Source organism: Sceloporus occidentalis, unplaced genomic scaffold, assembly GCF_023333645.1.
Source record: "Sceloporus occidentalis isolate IW3139 unplaced genomic scaffold, rSceOcc1.0.p SCAF_1, whole genome shotgun sequence".
NCBI classification, from domain to species: Eukaryota; Metazoa; Chordata; class Lepidosauria; order Squamata; family Phrynosomatidae; genus Sceloporus; species Sceloporus occidentalis.
This window is the reverse complement of record NW_028316981.1, coordinates 75,557,207-75,578,315: the sequence shown is the minus strand read 5'-3', so window position 1 is coordinate 75,578,315 and position 21,109 is coordinate 75,557,207. Positions and strand designations below refer to the sequence as shown.

General features: G+C 44.6%; 1 protein-coding gene across 2 annotated transcripts in view; it reads left to right on the top strand.

Moving 5' to 3' along the window:
- Window positions 1-21,109, top strand: part of BSN (bassoon presynaptic cytomatrix protein) — a 274,395-nt gene that overhangs the window by 223,007 nt on the left and 30,279 nt on the right. For both annotated transcript variants that reach the window (XM_089525741.1, XM_089525751.1), the window contains 2 exons: window positions 1,905-2,339; window positions 8,726-15,589. In XM_089525741.1, coding sequence (XP_089381867.1) covers window positions 1,905-2,339; window positions 8,726-15,589 — 7,299 coding nt within the window. The remainder of the gene's footprint in view (window positions 1-1,904; window positions 2,340-8,725; window positions 15,590-21,109) is intronic.

Below are 21,109 nucleotides of genomic sequence, written 5' to 3'. Positions count from 1 at the left end.
AAAACAAAAAAAAAGTGTAGTGGCTTCAAGAAGTTTGACATGACCTTTTGTAGACTAGGCTTTTTACATCTGATGAAGTGGTTTGCAGTCCATGAAAGCATGTTCCAACTAAAACAGTTTCAGTTGCCCCAAAACTTTTAGTTCGTTGTGTTGTAAATATTTTTATTCTGTGAGTCATGTAGACATCTTTTCTACATTATATCTTTGCTTGTTTCCAAAGTAGTTTTTTCTTTCTCTTTATTTTTTAAAAGCACACAGGAGCCACTTGCTTTACAATCCAGTGTCATTCATGTTCCAACTTAAAGCCTCTCCAGACCAGAAAAAAGTCTCTGGAACTCCTAGTTTTGTTTTGGGGATCTACATTTTTCTTATCTTGAAAGTATTCCCGGGAAGCTCTCAGCATTACCAAGGACTTTTCATTTCTGGGATGTTGCTTGAGTCTAGATATGACACATGATCAGTGGGCGGGGAAGGAGAAAGGGGATAGGGAGTGAGGGAAACCTAGGACATTTCAGGAAAGAGTCTGGATGCCAAAACCATGAATATACAGGTAAAATCAAAACAAAAACAACTGGAAAGTCTCAATAATTCCAGAGAATTTTTTTTCCTTTCTGAATAAGCCCATAGTGAATCATCACAATGCGAGAGGAATGCATACTTTATTCAAGACTGGTAGTGTATCCCACAGAGCTTTAATATAAACCAGTGATTGCTGCCTGTACTTCTGGTTGGCCCACACTCAGTTCAGAAGTCAAAAATATATTAGGCACACCATTTAAGTGTGTTGATTTAAAACAGTTTAAATCATGGTCGTAGGCTGAAGAAACAGCTGCCCTAAATAACTGTTCTTTTTTTTAAAAAGAAATTAAATCCTTTTTTGTATTCAGCCAAAGAGAAACATTGAATATTTGATATTCCATTTCAGTCATAATTGTTACTAGTATTATTATTATTATTATTATTATTATTATTGTAAAAAATCATAATCCTTGCTTGTCTTGACAGTAGTCTTGGAAGACTAATCGCTATTAATCCCATTTTACATTTGATGAGGTGAGAGTGATACATAGAAACTTGCCTAAGGCATCAAAATAGATAAATCTATGGCTGAGATAAAAATTTAAATCAAGATCTAAGACAGATCCATGGCTCAGTGGGATATTTATCTTCCAGCAACTCAAAATAAGACTGGGAAAACCTCTAGCCTGAAACTCTGAAGAACTGCTTCAAGTAGACAATAGTGAGAGCTAGGTAGACCAAAAGACTGTCTCAGATCAAGCTATATATTAAGGAGAATACGTTCCCCTCCAACAATGGGATTTTCCCAAAGATACTTGTCTCAGCAATCAAATTTACATATTATGTCCATGTTTACTTTCCAATGACAAATAACAAAACAAGGCAGATTATATGTAAGATGCATGGTGAGGAAAATCACTTATTGTGACAAACATATTTTTTCATGGGGAGGATACTTCTTCAAAAACATGTTACACATATTATCTAGTGAGATCCTCAGCAATAAGTCAGCTTCTTGTATTCCAAAGGCTTATTGTTAAGTATAAAATTGCTAGCAATAATTCTGCTTAAGGCCATGGGACTGTCTTCTATGTAAATATACCTAAGATTGGCTATAAGCATACTATTATCCATTAAAGCATCATGTATCCATTAGAGGATCACGTGGGGCTTCAGGGAGCTGTAGTCCACAAGACTAACGTTTTTAAACTGCTTACTTTCCTTGTGCATTGTTTTAAAAGATTAAAATAGTCATGTTTAACAAGAAGTGAAGGCACTATGTGACATTCCCTACAAAATGAGTCTTTATGCTAATTTTTGAATGAAATTTGAGTTTCAATAAAACATTTTAGATATCATATTGATGGTTGCTGATTATTTTTCAGAAAAACGAATGGCTGTGTTTGAACTGCCAAACTCAGAGGCTGCTAGAAGGAAGCCTAGGAGACCCTGCTCCAATGCCACTGCCTGCTCCAAAGCAACAGCCAACTGGATCTCCCCGACACCAACCTGGAGGAACTGGTCAGCAGCAGAGAGGAGCTCCTCCACTTGTAACACCCCATCAACCTGAACCATCTGCTCCTCAAGACAGGCACCTTTCACATCTCAGGACTTCAGAACAAAGCAAATTAGCAATCACTGTCCAAGAAAAAAAGCCTCCTGCTCCATCAGAAGGAAAGCCACTGCCCAAACTACATGAAGAACCTCTAAAAGCTTCTGAAAGTCAATTGCCAAAGGGGAAAACTGTGGCCACAAAACCAGAAGGAGATATCAAAGAGAGCACGATCATATCTGATTCTCAGAAAAGCAGAGAGCAGGAGGTAAGGAACTTTCCATTGGCTACAACCGTGCACAATATGCAAGTAGATTGCTAATCTGAGATCCTAGAAGAAGCCAGTTGTATAATGGATTTCAGCTGGCAGTCAGAGGGGGGCTACATTTACTAAGGAAAGTGCAAGTTTACTATAGGTCAGGGGTAGGCAACCTTTTTGAGCTGGGGGCCGGGTTGCTGTCCCTCAGACAACTGGGGGGCTGAAGCCGGGGGAGGAGCTTCCACCCTCCAGGGGTGGGGCCGCATGCCGAGGGTGGAGCTTCCACCCTCCAGGGGCGGAGCCGCATGCCAGGGCAGGGCTTCCACCCTCTGGGGGCGGTGCTTTCTCTGTTCCCTTTCCTGACCTCCAGCTGTCTGAGAGACAGCTAGAAGTGGGGGGGGGGATTGGGAGAGGGGGTGACAAGAGCGTGCCTGCTCCTCCTGCCCTTCCTTGGCCACCAGCTGCCTCTCAGAGACAGCTGCGGACCAGTAAGGGCCCGTGAGGGGCAGGAGCAACAGGCGCGCAGCCCCTGCTCCTTTCCTCGGGGCTTTGCCAGGCCTGAGGTGTCCTCCGAAGGACACCTGAGGTCTACTGAAGCCCCGCGGGGAGGAGGAGGAGGCTGGCGGCCCCTGCTCCTTTCCTCGGGGCTTTGCCAGGCCTGAGGTGTCCTCCGAAGAACACCTCAGGTCTGCCGAAGCCCCGCACGGAGGAGGAAGTGTGTGCCCGCCCTCTCCTCCTCGGTCCCTTCCTTTGGCCGAACGGGATCCAAGGGGCCCTTTCGGCTGAAGGGAAGGGAGGCCAAAGGGAAGGGCTTGGGCACTCATCCCAGGCCCTTCCCTTCGGCTCTTCCTTTCGGCCGAAAAGGCTCCAAGGGGCCCTTTCGGCCGAAGGGAAGGGCTTGGGCATGCCGCTGTCCTGGGCTCCTCCATGGCCTTTGCAGCCCCAGATCTCTCTCTCCGGAGGGAGGCCTGGGGCTGCATGGCCTCTTATAGGCCTGCTGCGGCCCCTGGAGCCCTGCTGGAGGGCTCCGGTGACCGCAGTGGGGCTCTTACAAGCCTGGAAAGAGCCAGTGGGGGCCGCCAGCGCTGGCGGCCTCCCCCTCTTTCCCAGCCTTTGACGGGGCCCAAGCCCCATCAGAGGCTGGGAAAGAGCCAGCAGGGGCCGCCAGTGCTGGAGGCCTCCTCCTCTTTTCCGGCCCTGCGGAGGCCAAGAAGGAGGGAGGCCAGCGGCCCCCCAAAGGCCCTGTGCGCTCGCACAAGGGACCTTTGGCATCTCGCGTGAGGGCGCAGGGCCTTTGACCTCTCGCGCAAGAGGCCAGTGGCCCCCCAAAGACCCCGCGTGCTCGCGCGAGATACCTTTGGCCTCTTGCATGAGGGTTTGTGTTCTTTGGCCTCTCATGCGAGAGGCCCAGTCCTGCCGTCGATTGCCGCCGGCGCGGGGCCTTTGGCAATCAGCGGCAGGACCAGGCTCGGGCCGGTCCCCTGGCCTCGCCGGGCCGCATGCGGCCCGCGGACCGAGGGTTGCCAACCCCTGCTATAGGTCATACTGCTTGCCTTTTTAAAAAATACATTCTGAGATTTCAAAATTACTAACATTTCAATGTAGCATTTGAGGTTATTACCAAAGGGGGAAAAGTTCTGCTAGCACAACTCTGGATTGCAGATACAGTAGTCTCAAAAATAAACAAAACGTGTTTTCATTCTTGCTCCTAGGAATTGAATGGAGATAACTCTCAATTGAGGATGTGCTATTGTCAAAAATATATGGAATTTGTTGTCAGTTTCTCTTCTTAGTAGATGAATGGTGAACAAATAATTAATATTTCTCAGCACAAAGTAGCTTGTAGCCACAGTACTAGAGGGAAGTATTTTATGTAAATCCTGTTGTTAAAATCCTTTTTAATCCAAATGCTAGCTGAATCAGACCAAGAGTCCTGCCAAATCATGTATCAAAGAAAGCCCAGCCAGATGCATCTGGGAAGCTTGCAAGTGGAACATTGAGTGTTGTTTCTTGTTCAGTCCCAGCACTTCATACTTGTGTGTGTACTCTCCCTGTATGTGAGACTCTTGTTAATGATCAGTGATTTGGAAAACTATCCTCAGAGTGTTACCGGGGGGAAGGGGGTGTTAGATGGATGTAGTGGCAGATCAGTCAACGAAACCCCTGCTGGCTCATTCAAGCCAGACAGTAAAGAATGAAGACCAATCTTTTCCCCAATTTCAGAGATGTTTTTAAAATTGTTTTCTCTGCCATGGTTTCCAGTGGAAAGGTTAATAGGAATCTCAGGCTTGTTCAGGCAAAGGACTTGACTCATCATGATAAAGTCAAGGTGCAAGGCTGCTTCATGGCTTGTTGTTCACCACCAGGGTATGGCTGGGGAGTAATAGAATTACGTCATGCCAAGTCAGTAATAGATTCAGGGGTGGCTAGTGGCTTCCATGTCACTGGAGCATTTAATCTATTCAGAATTTTATTCTAGATGTTAAAAGATCTATCCCAGGTGTGATCTCTATCCTTACAATTGGTTCAGGACATTGGATAGCTCCTTTAAATATAGACTAAAACATAGACTAAAAGGTTTCATTACACCATTGGCATAGAAATCTGCTGAGTAGGTTTGTGCTAGTGTCGTGAAATGTGGAGAGTCTTTCTCAGTAGGAAGTGCGAAAGCTGGAAACAAACACTGAGAAGACCATTCCTCTAGTACAGTGGACCCCAAACTTTGGTCCTCCAGATGTTTTGGATTTCAGGTCCCAGAATTCCAGACTGTTGGCCAAGCTGGCTGAGACTTCTGGGAGTTGAAGTCCAAAAGACCTGGAGGACCAAAGTTTGGGAATCACTGCTTTAGTAGTTCATGCCAAGTACATGTCAGACATTGACAGGGCAGAAAGAGAGGACTTTCTGGAAGATCCTTGCACCTAGGTTGACTTCTACAAAAAAAATGATAGATAGAAAGAAAGGAACCCTGTAGGTTGTTTGGTCCCAAGGTATTTCATAGATCTATCCTTCCTATGTTTGTTTAATATTTTAGAGAGTCTTCTGAGGCAGTGACTCCTGTTAGTTAACTACGTGTAAACATATAGCCACTGAGTTTCATCACTGATCAAAACCTGATTTGCTTATGGATAGTGATTCAAGACTTGGGTTTCTTTTCTTCTTCATGATCCAGCTGTAATGACATTATAGTTTTGAGACCAAACTGCATGAAACATTCACAGATGTTTAGTTGTAACCCAGTGATGTTTTTGGCACTTTTGTTTTGTTTTAAAAGCTGCTTTGGAAAACTGGTTTTTATCCAACAAATACTAGCAGGATTCAAGTAGGCTACCTTTGAATAAAGTGTACATCTATGATTACAGTATCATGTACATGTTCATAGCTTCTACTATTGGGTAATGATAAGGATTGTCAGGAGCTAGCAGAGTTTAGCTGGAAAGAGTGAAAGTGTGAGTCAAACAAGGTGGAGCATTAGGTGCCATCTGCACTGTATGAACCTAATGATGAGACACTCCAGAGAAAAACAGCCTTTTGCAGTGAGCAAGAAAAAATGAATGAATTTCCAGACAGGGGGCTTCTCCTGCAAGCACTATATAGTAGTCCCACCTTTTTTTCTTAATGGATTTTCTGTGGTAAAGGTTAAAAATGGAAGAAGCGGTAAAAAAACAGTGGAGGATGCCGCCATCTGATCCCCCCCCCTCCCACCCCATAAAATTCAGTGAATGAGCCAACTGCTCTAGATGTTGAAGAAAACTTCATGGCATTCAGCAACAGGGTGCATTTTTAACCATGCTCACTTGGTCTCTCACTTACTCATTCTTTCTCATACACACACACACAGAGAGAGACACATGCACTTGCCTCCCAGGATTGCTCACATCTTGGCTGTTGAAGAAGAAGGTTGTTGAGGATTTTTTTAAAAGTTTTCTAAATGCTTATTGAATGCTTACATTTTATTGTAGCCGTAGGGCCTTTCTTTCTGCCAAACTGCCAGTTGGTAGTAACTATTACCACAGTTGGCACTCAGCACCTGTTTGATATGGGCTCTGTGGGACCTCCAAATTATGCAGAACCATCCTACTGCCAATTTCTTGACTGGAGGATTAGTTAAAAACAAACTTTTATTTGAGTCGCTGTCTATTTGGTTTTCTCTACAGAATTGCCTGAGCCTAAGCTCCATAAAGTGGTTCCTCTTCCTTGTCTCCCCCCGCCCCCATCTGCTGGCATTTTCACCCTCACTGTTATTTTGTCATTCAGTCTTGGCATCTGTAATGCAGGAATTAATATATTCAACCTTTTCCCTATCACAGCATGAAGAAAACACCCCCTCACTCTCTGGGCTTCTAGAAAAGATCAGGTTGGAACGCTCCTTGGAAGCCAAGATGACTAAATTGGGGCCCTCGTATTTTGACCACATCATGATGATAATAATAATAATAATAATAATAATAATAATAATAATAATAGGTTTTATATACCACCCAATCACTGGGAATCCGAGCGGTTTACAACAGAGGGGATAATAGACGGTTCCCTGCCCTCAGGTTTACTATCTAAAAGTCATGACACAAAAGGAGAAGGAAATGGTGAGGGGGGGAAGGGATCAGGTCCAGCATTCTTCTCTCCCTCTGAGGCCTGGACCAAGGCAGATGGACCGGAGGGAAGGCAGGATTCACTAGAAAAGACAATAATGTTAGGAAAGATAGAGGGCAGTAGAAAGTGAGGAAGGCTGCGTGCCAGGTGGATAGACTCAATCAGAGGCCATGGCCCTTAGCCTACAGAACCTGAGCAAAGCAGTTGAGGATACAGTGTCTTGGCCATGTCTCATTCATGGGGTCACCATAAGTTGGAGTTGACTTCAGGACAGTTAACAACAACTAGGCTTCTCAGACCATGATTGCTCTTATAGTAGCTTTTGCCAAATATGTACAACAGCCACATTCTGTATTAAGTACAATTGCTTTTGTGTTTGTGAAGGAGGGGGGAATCTCCAAATTAGCATTTCCAAATTACTCTGGTGTTTCGCCTGAAGAACATTCATACTGCTTACACCAGGCTCTGATGATACATTGCAAGCTGCCTGGCCTGGGTGATGTCTGCATGGAATTCGCATCACCCAATTTCCACTTCCATGGCTCCCCACTTTCACCTCCCTCTATCCAGAAGTAATATCTCTGTGCATATCAAAATGTTACTGCTTGAAGTAACAGGCCATTCACAAGGAGATGTGGGATTATTGTTTTTTTAAGTTAGCCAGTCCTTGTAAAAATTTTCAGACAGAGTAGTGATTTTCAATGCTTGACTTTTCAGGCTGGTTGGATTTCAAGGGTGTTGTTCCGTTTCATTGCAAAGACAAGAGCTGTATTTTCTCTAGACTTCAGGCTATGAAAATGGCTTGAGCACACAACTTTGGAGCTTACCAGCCTTGGGCAAACCAGATGGCCCTTTTTAAAAAGGAAGGAACCAACCAGTAAGATGCTGTAAATCTCAGCCTTTGGCTTGAAAGCAGATAACACAGATTTACAAAATTGCAGAGCTAGCTGTTTGGATTTCACAAATGTTTTGTGTGTTCCTAGGAACTTGTTGAAAATAGGACTTGTCACTAGTGATAGTGTAAGTGACACTTAACAGCAGTGTCACCATTGGAGCTCTAAGCTACACACAAACATACATTCATTTTTAAAGGGAAAAGATACATGGTGTAAGATAGAATGACAAGTTTTTTTCCCAAGTATATGGAATCTACCTTGAATAACAAACTACTATCAGAACAATCAACCAGAAAAACTGATTTACCACCACAGAGCAGGAGGAAATCACATTTTCCCAGGAATAAAATATTTTCATTTCGGTGCTAGGAAAAGGTAATATTCCTCAAAACAAAAGCACTGCCAAAAGAACTGTTCTGCATCATAAGATCTACTTCTTTATTGATCTGTAAATGCAAGTATAAATTGGTCGGGAAGGGATTTGTTCCTCTTCTTGTTTTGCTGGTATGAACCTAGCAGTGCAACACGTTTAACTAACATCTCCTATGTCAGTTTGCAAGTTCATAAAACAAATCCCTAACCCTTGAAATCTTTGATTATGTTTTTGTCATCTGATCAGCAAGGGATAGGATAGGATGGAAATAAGAAGAAATTATTTGTTTATATCCCTTCAAGCTAGGATCTATTCCCACATGAGTTATAAAATGATTATTACAGTTGCAGGTGACACTTCCATTTCTTGGCATATGGCAGCTAATCTTGCTGGGAATTTTAAGCCCTTCTGGGAATGTCCAAGTTAATTGCTGCTGTGGGTTTGCTGTAAATCTGTGCAAGAAAATGATTTGGAATCTAATGGATTTTCCCTTCTCTCTCTCTCTCTCTCTCTCTCTCTCTCTCTCTCTCTTGTAGGAATCCAGTAAGCCTTATCCCTCAGACCTGTCCCGTAGTCCCCAAAGCTTGAGTGACACTGGCTACTCATCTGATGGGATCTCTAGCTCCCAGAGTGAAATCACAGGCTTAGTGCAGCAAGAAGTGGAACAGCTAAATGAAACAGGAATTGCAGAGCCCAGCCCCCCAAGTCCTTCTGAACTCACTAAACTGGAAAGTAGTATGCGTCCTCTACTAGAATCAAAGGGCTTGAGCCAAGAGCCAGCTGACAGGGGGAAATCATACCATGAGTTACGTGAGGAGCAAAGACAGAGGCAGAGGCCCCGATCTCTTTCTATCACTCCAGAAGCCTTTGATTCTGATGAAGAGCTAGAAGACATCATGGAAGAAGATGAAGACTCTATAGAATGGGAAAACCAGAGAGACCAGAGGGAGAGCATGGAGTCTTCAGATGAATTTGGCAGCAAGTTACGCCATGACTATGTGGAAGACAGCAGTGAAGGAGGGTTCTCCCCCTTGCCAACCGGGCAAAAGGTCAAGGAACCTGAGATGACTGATGAAGAGTTTATGAGAAGGCAGCTCCTAGAGATGAGTGCAGAAGAAGATAACCTGGAGGAGGAGGAGGAGGAGGAGGAAGAATATGACCGTAAAAAATACAGTGTTGCAAAAAATGGACACAAACCTGACTCTGAAAAAAGCAGAGAAGCTACTTCATCCAAGAGGCGCCTACCTCACAGCTCTGGCAGTATATATGAAGAGGAAAGAAAAGAGCTTGAAAGCACCGAGGGTGATGACATTACTGCCTCTCAGGGAGGGTTGCGGCGCTTCAAGACCATTGAGTTAAACAGCACCAACAACTATGGCAGAGACATGGAGATCAGCCAGGAGACAGACATCAGCCTAGACAGAGAACCTGAACTGGAGATGGAGAGTCTGACAGGATCCCCAGAAGACAGATCAAGAGGGGAATATTCCTCCACCTTGCCAGCAACAACACCCAGCTACACATCAGGCACCTCTCCCACCTCCATCTCTTCCCTGGAGGAGGACAGTGACAGCAGCCCCAGCCGCAGGCAGAGGCTGGAAGAAGTTAAGCAGCAGAGGAAAGCCCGGCATCGCTCCCATGGGCCTTTGCTACCCACCATAGAAGATTCTTCTGAAGAAGAGGAGCTGCGAGAGGAGGAGGAGCTCTTACGAGAGCAGGAGAAAATGCGAGAAGTGGAGCAGCAGCGCATCCGAAGCACCGCACGCAAAACAAAACGAGACAAAGAAGAACTGAGGGCTCAGAGGAGGAGAGAGAGGTCCAAAACACCACCCAGCAATCTGTCTCCTATTGAAGATGCTTCACCCACTGAGGAGCTTAGGCAGGCTGCAGAGATGGAGGAGCTGCACAGGTCTTCCTGTTCAGAATACTCGCCCTCCATTGACTCAGAAGCAGAGGGGTTTGATGTCATTGCCTCCAAGCTATACAAATCTGGCAGTGAATACAATCTTCCAACATTTATGTCCCTCTATTCTCCAACAGAAAAAAATGCTAGCTCTGCTTATCCCTCCAGCAAACCTTTGAAGAGTGCAGAAGAAGCTTATGAAGAGATGATGCGGAAGGCAGAAATGTTCCAAAAGCAGCAACCTACCCAACAAAGTGTCTCCTATAGCAGCACCTTCCAGCAAGTAGGCTATCGTAGTTCAGAAAGCCAAAATAATTTTGAATACCAGTATATAGATGATTATGGCTATGATAATAGGAATTTAGATTCTTCTCAAGCTGATTACCAAAATGAGCTTTCTAAATCTGGGGCAGTTTATGAAGAAATCCTTCAGACGTCACAGAATATCTCCAGGATGCATCAGTCCTCTTCTCTGGATCTGACTCTTGAGCAGGAAGTAAAGAAGAAAGGGAGGGAAGACCCATATCAAGAGAAGCAGTTTCTGAATGCAGAGAGTGCTTATGAAAGTGGCCCGCTCACTCCTGGGACAAGTCCTACACAGCTGTCTGCTCCTGTCTCCTTTTCCTCCACTGAAAGCACCACAAGCAGAATAATCCCTGATGTAAGAGTCACTCAACATTTTGCAAAAGAGAACCAGGACCACTCAAAACTTCATGGCTCAGCCGCTGTACCTAGCTCAGTTTCAAAGAGTGTAGCAACACCTTATTCATACACAAAGGGCTCTAGCACAATTACCACTGTTGTTTCTAGTCCAGCAAGTGCACCACGGATCTACAGTACTCCAACTGCTCTTAGTGGTTCTGACGCACCATCTGTGTCCTCCACCAGCCGAAGTTATAGTCAAACAAAAGTGACAGCAAATTATGGCTCTCAAACAGAAAACATTTCCAGGATCAAGAGCATGGCAGAGATCAGTGGGGCTTCAGCAAGAGAGAAACTCCAGAGCATGGCTGAGAGCAAGACAAATGTATCCATGTCAACACCTAAAATGTATTCTTTCTTTAAAAGCTCCAGCCCACCACTTTCCCCTTCTTCTCCTACTCAAAGTCCCACCCATTCTCCAAGGGCTGGGATGCCACCCAGTTCAGGTGTGGGAGCTAAGTCAACAGCAGAGTTTTCCACTCAAACACATAGCACAATTATCTCCTATGATGTCCCAACTACTATTGCAGTATCAACATCTTCTCCAATGGTAGCTCAAGGAACACAAACCCCTCATCGATCAAGTTCCCCTCGCCTTGCCAGACAACAGTCTTCACAAGAAGCCCCCTTTATGGTCATCACTTTAGCATCTGATGCAGCTATTCAAACCAAGCCAATTGGTTCAGGTTCCTCCATTTCACCAGCCTCATCGCCAACTCAGCCAGGCCGCCAGCAAACAGTGCACAGTTACAGTCAGACAGTAATCAGTGCAGCACAACTCCAGCAAGAACAGCTGCAGTCCACTTACACAAAGGCACAATCAGTGCTAGAAAGAGCCTCTGCTTATACTGCTGCAATGCAGAAAGCTCAAAGCCCTGCTGCTGCTGACAGCTTTCCTGGTGCATACAGCTGGGGAACCCTGCCTGCAGAGAACATTTCTTTGTGTAGAATATCATCAGTACCCGGGACATCCAGAGTAGAACCTGGACCCAGGCCACCTGGGAGTAATATTGTAGACTTGAGAACTGTAATAAAGTCAGCCCCAATCATCATAACAGACCAGGGCATGGATCTCACATCTCTAGCTACTGAGAGCAGAAAATACTGTCTCACTATGGACCAGTCATCAGGTCGGCAGTCCACAGCCATCCAACCCTTAATTATCAATCTTAATGCCCAGGAACAGCCCCATGCGATCATAAGCACAGCCACCACAGTCAGCATAACAGTTGCATCTTCCATGCTTGTCTCTCAACCCAAGCAGCCTGCAGTCTATGGAGACCCTTTTCAGAACAGGATGGACTTTGGTCAAGGGACAGGAAGCCCAGTCTGTCTAACACAAATTAAACAGGTGGAACAAGCAATCCAAACCGGCACCTTCAGAGGAGGTACGAGTGGTGGTGGCATGGCTGCATCTGTGGGCCGGCCAGAAGTTGCAGGTCCGCAGCCAGCAAAGTTTGCCCGGTATAATTTACCCAACCAGATGACATCCTTAATGAAAAAAGATACTCTGATCACTCAGACCACTAATGCACAAAGTATTATCAGTGCCATTCCCAGACAGTTTCCTCAGGATCAAAGTGCAGAGGTTTACAGAGGGATCCCAGTGGAAATGAAAACTCCAGCACCTCCAGTCACCCTCGCAAGTAAGAAATCCCAGGTGATGATGGTGCAAATGGAGGATATAGCAGCAGGCCCTGTCACAAAAGTGATAAAAGAGGAGCCTCCTTCCAATGCTCTGGATCTCACAGGGATGAAGCCTGAAAGCCAAGTGGCATGCTGTGATGTAGTGTACAAATTTCCATTTGCAGGAAGCTGCACTGGGGCTTTTAACCCTTCTTCCAAGGTCCCAGAGAAAAATGTTGGGGATCCAGCTCACTCAGGCAAACCCAGTGGCCCATACTATGGAAGGAGAGAACAGGAGGCCTCAGATGCATATCCTTACAGAGAACAATCAGCACCAGGCCCTAATCCTTATGAAGAGCACAGGTTCTATCCCCATGGCCTGTTTGGGAGACTGTATTCATCCATGTCAGATACAAACCTTTCTGAAATGGGTCTGAACTATTATTCTGTTAAAGGGGAACAGCCCTTCCATTCACTTGCTGGGGATTCTGCTGTGGATTTGACAACCATGAAACCTTCTTACAGCCACAGCTTTACTGAGGGAGGTTACATGGGACATGGATTGCAGTATGGCTCTTTCTCTGACCTCCGACAGCCCAGTGATTTGCTAAGTCATTCATTCCCAATGCGAAGGTACAGCTCAGCCTCAAATATCTACTCTGATTACAGATATTCACCAAGAGGGGACATGGCAAATTTCCAGGAAGCCAGCCTGGCTCATTATAGTGCTACTACAGCACGAGAGATCAGCCGGATGTGTGCAGCACTCAACTCCATGGACCAGTATGGGGGTAGACATACAAACAGCCCAGATCTTCTCCAGTATGGACATGGGGCACTTGGTGCTGGGCCAGGTGGGACTGGTAGCATTTCAGCTCAACAAGGTGCCATGAAAGCAAACATGATGTACAACCCCAATTTTCCAGAAACTCGACCAGGCTTTGGAAACCTAGCCCAGTACAATTTCACCAGACTTGGAGCTGTGAGGCAAGCACTCCCTTCCACAGCCACTGTGCGAGCTGCTGATGGCATGATTTATTCCACCATCAACACACCAATAGCATCAACTCTGCCCATCACCACCCAGCCAGCCTCTGTACTGCGACCCATGCTCCGAGGCCTATATAGACCCTACGGTCCAGGTGGTATCACAGCTGTCCCTCTGGCTAGCCTGACAAGAGTGCCTCTAGTTACACCAAGGATGCCCCTTCCAGCCCAGAGCCTGTACAGGTACCCAGTGCCCAGCAGGCTTCCAGCAGTTCCCACATCATCTATGATGGAGACACCAATGTATTTGGGAAAGCCTGTTAGCACTACTGCTGCCAGCACTGCTGCCAGTAGTGTAAGCACAGTGGCAGCTTCCAAGCCCTCAGCTTCCACTGCTGTTGGCTATCATAGGCCAGAGCAGATGGGGACTGGCACACGAGAGGAGGTACCTGCAGCAACTTCTGTGGCACAGAGTACCATCAGCCAGCAGCAGCAGCAACCCCCACCACCCCCACCACAAATTCCAACCCAGAAGCAGCAAGCAGAAGCCCCACAGGTCAGTGTTGTGAGCAAAGGAGCCACAGAAAAGGAAGAAAAAGAGAAGGAAGAAGAGAGGCTGAGAAAGCAGCAAGAGCATATCCTCCAGATGGAGAGGGAAAGAGTAGAGCTGGAAAAACTGAGACAGATGAGGCTGCACGAAGAGCTGGAGAGAGAACGTGTGGAGCTGCAGAGACACAGAGAGAAGGAGCAACTTCTGATGCATAGGGAAATCCAGGAGTTGCAGTCCATAAAACATCAGGTCCTGCAACAGCAGCAGGAAGAACGCCACGCCCAGTTTGCCTTGCAGCGGGAGCAACTGGCCCAGCAGCGCTTGCAGTTGGAGCAGATCCAGCAACTGCAGCAACAGCTGCAGCAGCAGTTGGAAGAGCAGAAGAGGCAAAAGAGCGCTTTCCCTCCTCCGGTATGTGATCCCACAGGAAGGATGACTTCCCAGCCCTCCTCTGAGATACCAATAGAAATGCAAAGGACCCTAGCTCAGAATGGACAGTACTGGCCACCCTTAAACCAAGCCTTCATAGCGACTGCAGCCCCAGCCCAAGATGGACAGGCACAGCCCCGCTATCCAGGACTCCAGAGGCCTCTCACCAACTCAGCCTCTGAAATGTCCCTGCAGACGGAAGAACAGTGGGAAACCAGTCGAGGGATAAAGAAGAGGAACTCCATGCCACGCCTCCGGGATGCCTATGATAAGGAGTCTGGCCATGAGCCATACATTGTGAAGAAGATCACGGACAGCAGCGTCCAGACTGATGAGGAGGATGGCGAGGAGCGTCTTTATGCAACCCGCCGCCGCCGTACACGACGCAGCACAGACTGCAGCGTTCAGACGGATGAGGAAGACAATGGTGAGTGGGAACAACCTGTACGACGTCGACGCTCCCGCTTCTCCCGGCACTCTGACTCGAGTGCAGAAAGCAAGCAAGACTTGTCCACCAAAGGTATGGCCAGCATAGCAATCCAAACCATCAGTGACTGCTCGGTCCAGACGGAGCCCGACCAGCTACACAGGGTGTCCCCTTCCATCCACATTACCACCCCTGACCCCAAGGTGGAGATTGTGAAATACATTTCTGCCCCTGAGAAGACTTACCGAGGAGAAAGCCTGGCCTGCCAGACAGAGCCGGAGGTACAGCCCCAGCCAGGCATTGTAGTTCCTCAACTCACTGTGCCTACAACAATTACGCCTTACTCCTCCAACCTCCAGATTGTAAGCACTGGACCCCTGGATCCCCATTCAGTCCGTCAGCAAGCACTGGTGAAGAAAAAGCCTGACCCCCTTGAAATTGGCTACCAGTCCCATCTGCCTACAGATTCCTTGTCTCAACTGGTGTCGCGTCAACCTCCCAAGTCACCCCAAGTGCTCTACTCCCCAGTCTCTCCCCTCTCCCCACATCGGCTGCTGGAGTCATCCTTCACAACCAGTGAAAGGCTCAACAAGGCCCATGTGACCCCACAGAAGCACTTCATGGCCGACTCCACTCAGCGCCAGCAGACCCTCCCTCGCCCCATCAAAACCATACAGAGATCCTTATCCGATCCCAAGCCCATTAGCCCAACATCAGAGGAAGCTGCAAAAGACAGGTTCTCTTTGTATCAGCACACATTGCTCCCTGGCAGCCAGGTAAGAATGCTTCTTGTCTGGAAAATGGGATTAGATTATAACTTTTTTTTCCTGTCTGTTTTCAGAGCCCACAAGCTCTATCAGCTTGGTAGTTATATTTTCCTTGTCAAATAATCATTGTATAAGCTAGCATGTGGCAGTCAAGGAACTGGGTAGGATGTTTTCAATTTTGTAAGAAGACAAATGTATCATTCTTAATGGTCATAGCAGATTCCGCAGTCACATGTTGAATCCAGATTTACAACTTCATACATATAACTGCCAGTAAGTCAAAGGTGAGAACAGCAGTTAGTCACATCTCCTCATTATTGCTTTGTGCAGAATGATCACTTTTAAAGAAATTAAAGAACTTTTTAAAAAGATAGAGGGAGAGAACATTTTAAAACCAGTAATAAAATTGTTGCAAAGATTGGTGAGGAATTGGAATGGCTATTAGCCATTAGCAAGACAACTCTAACTTTGAATGGCATAGCATATTTACTGAATTTTCACAAGAAATATATTGTGGGATTCATTGGCTTAAGGAGCCTTGGTGGTGCAGTGGTTAAATTCCTTTACTACAGCCACTCACTCACAAACCATAAGGTTGTGAGTTCAATACCAGCAAAAGGACTCAAGCTCGACTCAGGCTTGCATCCTTCCAAGGTGGCTAAAATGAGTACCCAGATTGCTGGGGGCAATTAGCTTACACTTTGTAAACCGCTTAGGGAGTTGAAGGCTTTCATGGCTGGCATCCATAGTTTTTTGTGGGTTTTTCGGTCTATGTGGCCATGTTCTAGGAGAAGAAGAAACATCAAGAAGAAACTCTCCTAAAACATGGCCACATAGCCCAAAAAAACCACAAAAAACTACGCTTAGGGAGTGCTTAAGTGCACTGATAAGCAGTATAGAAGTGTACTTGCTATTGCTTGCTATACACACCTACCAGCAGTGAGAGTTGTGTGGGGGGGGGGGGGGTACCTAACTTGGTGGATTTTTTTAGAAACAGTTTTTTAGAGCTCAGTCTGGAACATACAGTATTAAAGGGTGTCTGTCTTCTAAGGGTAGCAAAAGTACTTTCAAACCACTCAAGGGCCTCACACTCCATAGAGTTGTTATTATTATTATTATTATTATTATTATTAACCTTTATTTATGAAGAGCTGTAAATTTACACAGTGCTGTACATGCAATCTTTTTAGTTAGATGGTTCCCTGCCCTCGGGCTTACAATCTAAAAAGACATGACACAGAAGGAGAAGGGAGTGGTGGAGGGAAAGGGTAAGAGGTCCAGCAGTTCCTCTTTACCTCCAAGGCCTGGACCAAGGCAGATGGACTGGAGGGAGGGCTTGGCTTCATAATGGATGGTTAATCATTTTCCAGGGAAAATACATACTCTCAAGTAGGATAATGTATATACAGTACATAGCAATACAGGAAATGGTTTGATAAACAGGCACAGAGTTGGACAATCTGCTGCCATTCCTCAATACAATATAATATTATATACTGTTAAATCTCTATATTCTAAAGATGTTAGGAGGCCATCTCACCTCTGCCATGAAAGACAACTCTAGCTTTGAATGGCATAGCATATGGCTTAAAAACTCAATTCTTACTGTTTTTTTAAGTGTGTGTGTGTGTGTGTGTGTGTGTGTGTGTTACCAAGAGCATTTGGTTTTATGATATTCTGTAATTCACTGCTAGGGAAAGAGAGCAGTTTCTTCCCATAAACAATTATATTATGCCTTCTATCTTATAGTTAACTCCTTTGTTTCCTTCTCTCTTTAATATGTATTTTCTTATCTGTGCAGTGTATACCACCAGATACCGAAAGCATTCAGAATCAAACTGCATCCTTAAAACATATGAAGGCACAGAAGTAAAGTTAAATTCTCTTCTGTGCCATCTAGTGGTAATAAAATGAGCTATTCTGTGCACTGGTAAAAACATGTCTTCTCAACTGTAAATTTAACTGTGAGGTTTTATTAGAGCATGTGAAAACAATATATACATGTGGGGATTGCTATGAGATCTTTAACTGTGGTGCCTGCAATAGATAATGAAGCAACATTAAATCCCCCCAAAATAGCCATCAACACAACTCCCTCAGCTCTCTCTTTTATACGCAAATCCAAGAAAGAAGGATTTTTTAAACCAGCAACTCTGTGTATCATGTGAGAAGGGAGTGTAGAGTTTAGGAAATAAAATTTAGGAAATAAAAGAGCAGTGGAACAACGTAGTATGGAAAGCATCCCTCCTGCCAGCCTGTAGCATCTTGCATTAAGAGCCAAACTACTTGTTATGGTATTCACTTCTCCCTGCATCAGAATAATTTTCTCCTCGTTTCCAATTCCTTTTCCTTTTTATCTTAAATTGTACACCTGAAGACAGGGACTCTCTTAATACATGAGTCACCCCTTCTTGTAAAGTGGTGTTTATCACTTCCTGGACCAATGCAATCAGTTCTGTCCTGCTTAATGTAATGAAACAGAAGGGGCAAGGACCAAGCAAATCATCAATGCATGGTCCTCCATGTTCATCAGCGTTAAACAAAGCATGTAGTAAGCTTTTACTTGGCTTACATTCATTGGGTTTCAACACTGCATACATCAGGCAGTCACTGAACAGGACAACAAACTGTATTTTGAACAAAGATATATTAGCTGGAGCTGCAACAAAGCACTACAGCATGGAATGCTTCTACTCAGGTTTCCAGCCTTTCAATCCATTCCCTACTCCAGGTTTCTCTTTCTCTGTAGTCAACCATGATTCCAGAGCCACTGAGCATGTTCAGTTCTCGTATGAAGGGTTTCCTCTATAGAGGATTTTCTTCCTAAAAATGTTTGTACTTCTGTTGATTTCTCCTGACTACTGAAAAGCATTTCTCTTGTATAGGCATGAAGACATGTTGAAACAATAAGTACAAAGTCTTGAAGACTTCAGATTGGTATTAGTGTATAGGTTACAAGTTAAAGCACCAAAAGCATATCCAGAAAAATTCTCCTGAGGAGGCCCAAGACTATCTGCTTGGATAGGTTACAAAATATGCAGGTACACATCTGGACAACCAGTACAGTTAGGAACTTGGGTTTATGAGACCAAAGCAAAGCCTTCCGCAGTGCATGTATAATAACCAGTGACCCAGTGATCAAAGGCTGCCTAGACAGAATGCCAAACTGTAAGTGTGACTTGGGAATGTGAAGAAATCTTGCTAAATTATTTGTTCTTGCCAAGCCAGAGTGTCTTGATTCCTCCTGTCAAGAGTTTGGTTATTAATTTATATCATATCTTTCTCCCAAAATGGGACTCAAAGTGCCTTAAGAGTTTGTTAACTGCTGAGAGATTTCTCTCCTCCAGCACAAGAATGAGCAAGCAGAGTTTCTTGTTGTGGCTTCTACAATTTGTACAAAATGTCTCTGCACAAAATGAGTGCCCTTTCCCATTGTGATACAAAGAATGCACACATAGTAACTAGAGAGGATCTGGCTGATCGATCAAGAAAATATAAGTAACACCATCCAGTGATTCTAATTTTTTAAAATCCATAGAGCAACACAACAATCATAGTCTAGCAATGCAAATGGTGAAGTGCACACAATTTATGAGAGATTGTTCTGTGTTAGAACAATGTGAGAAGTCTCAAATCTAACAGAAAATACCTTGCTGTCTCAAAAAAATGTTATTTCCTGTACTCATACGTAACAATGAGGCAAGCAAAGATTTATATCCCATATGTCCAGAACTGAGAAAACCCTCAAAACTCTCTAAACATGAGAGAAGACAAAAAGATTTGCACAAGGGTTATGTGTCTCCATCTGAGAAATCTCAAGTCTAACCCTAATAGAAACCTACATGGAAACAAATTTTTAAAATATTCCAGTGACCCAAAGCTGCGAATAAAGTCAGCTCAAATGTGGTTTATGTGCCTCACCTCACAAAAACAATCCAAAAGCACCATATGAAGCTAACAAAGCCTATCCTACAACCACCCTCCTTCCTTGTTCCCTCAACTAAAAGTTTTTCCCACAAGTCCACATTTCATACACTCCACTTTCACCCTGAAATGAGTGGTAGACTTGGACATATCACCCCCAAATCTCAGAATTCCAGTGTTTCAGTAGGCAGTCACCTGAGATAACTGTATTTGGAGAGCCCAGATCAGCTCTTGCTCACACCACTATAAGTGAGTCAGAAACCTAGAGCCTGTCACAAAACAGAATGATTGGCTCTAGTGGAAGTGGCAAAGCCAAAAGTTTCCTAGCTGGAGCCAGCCCTTGATACAGGCCTGAGAGACATGCAGCAGCTTGTTCACCTTGTGTTTGGAAAACTGTGTACAGTATTTGAAAGCAAAAGAGAAAGAATGGGAACCAGGAAAAGGGAAGCAGACACTTTTTCAAAAGCAATGGGTCTCACTTTTTAAAAAAAAATATTGATCCATTTTAAAAACACAATATAAAATTGCATACGTAAAACAAAAGCATCATCTACAACTACAACAATAAATATTAGACAAAGATATAGACAAGGATATCTTTGTCCAATTGGTCTCACTTTAGAAGAAGCAATGAGGAATAAATAAACAAGCCACATAACATAACGGTCACACACTTTTATTGTATGGAGCGTATGATGTTGCTGCTGCACTTGTTAGAAAGAGAGAGATAGGCTAGTGCTGTGTTGCAACAAACTTTCAGGACTGCATCACAATAGCTCTAGACAAGGAGCTAAGTCTTACCTCAGCATTCACATTGAAATCACTGAATTGGAGGCTGAAAGACCAGGGTCTGTTTACTTTGTCAAGACTCAAGACATTGCACAAATAGCTGTCACTCACTGCCCCCTGTTATAATATTCGAACTGTGGTGTTGAAGACTCTGCTGAGTTGCAGGGGTGGGGGTTGCTCCAATGTGCTATGTGTACAGTTTCTCCAGTTATTTCAGATACTGATTAGCAGATAAGTCTCCAGGCAGCCCTCTTGTTACAGCTCAATTGCTTATTCATTTTCACTTTATACTGAGAAACCAACAGCTTCACTTTGCCTCTTGCCTTAACATAGAAGCATCACTCATTCTCTGGGTTTACCCAAATAATTAAAAAAACCAAACCTTTGTCTCTTCTTGATTTGTCTGACAAATGTTCAAATACTTGGCAAAACCACCTCTGAGTATTCCTTTCTTAAGAGCATCCTATGAAATTCATGGGAACTCCAAAAGCTGATAGGCAACTTGAAGGCACATATAAACACTTTAGTTATCAGTGTAATAATCTTCCATGTGTATCTTTCCCCATGCATGCATGCTTGAAAACTGGCTGATTGTGGCTTTTTCATGTATGTCAAGCATTGTGTTTCCCAGTCCCAGCCTCCAAATTATGATATGGAGCTTCTGATATGGAGATTCACATGTTCCCTCCCTCCTCCCATTTTATGTGGCTGGATTTAGCACTCCATCACTCAGTGCTTTGTAAGAAATCTAGTTTTTTATCATGTCTCAATCAGTGGCAAGTATGGTCAAAAGTAACCAAGATTATCCCAATGCAT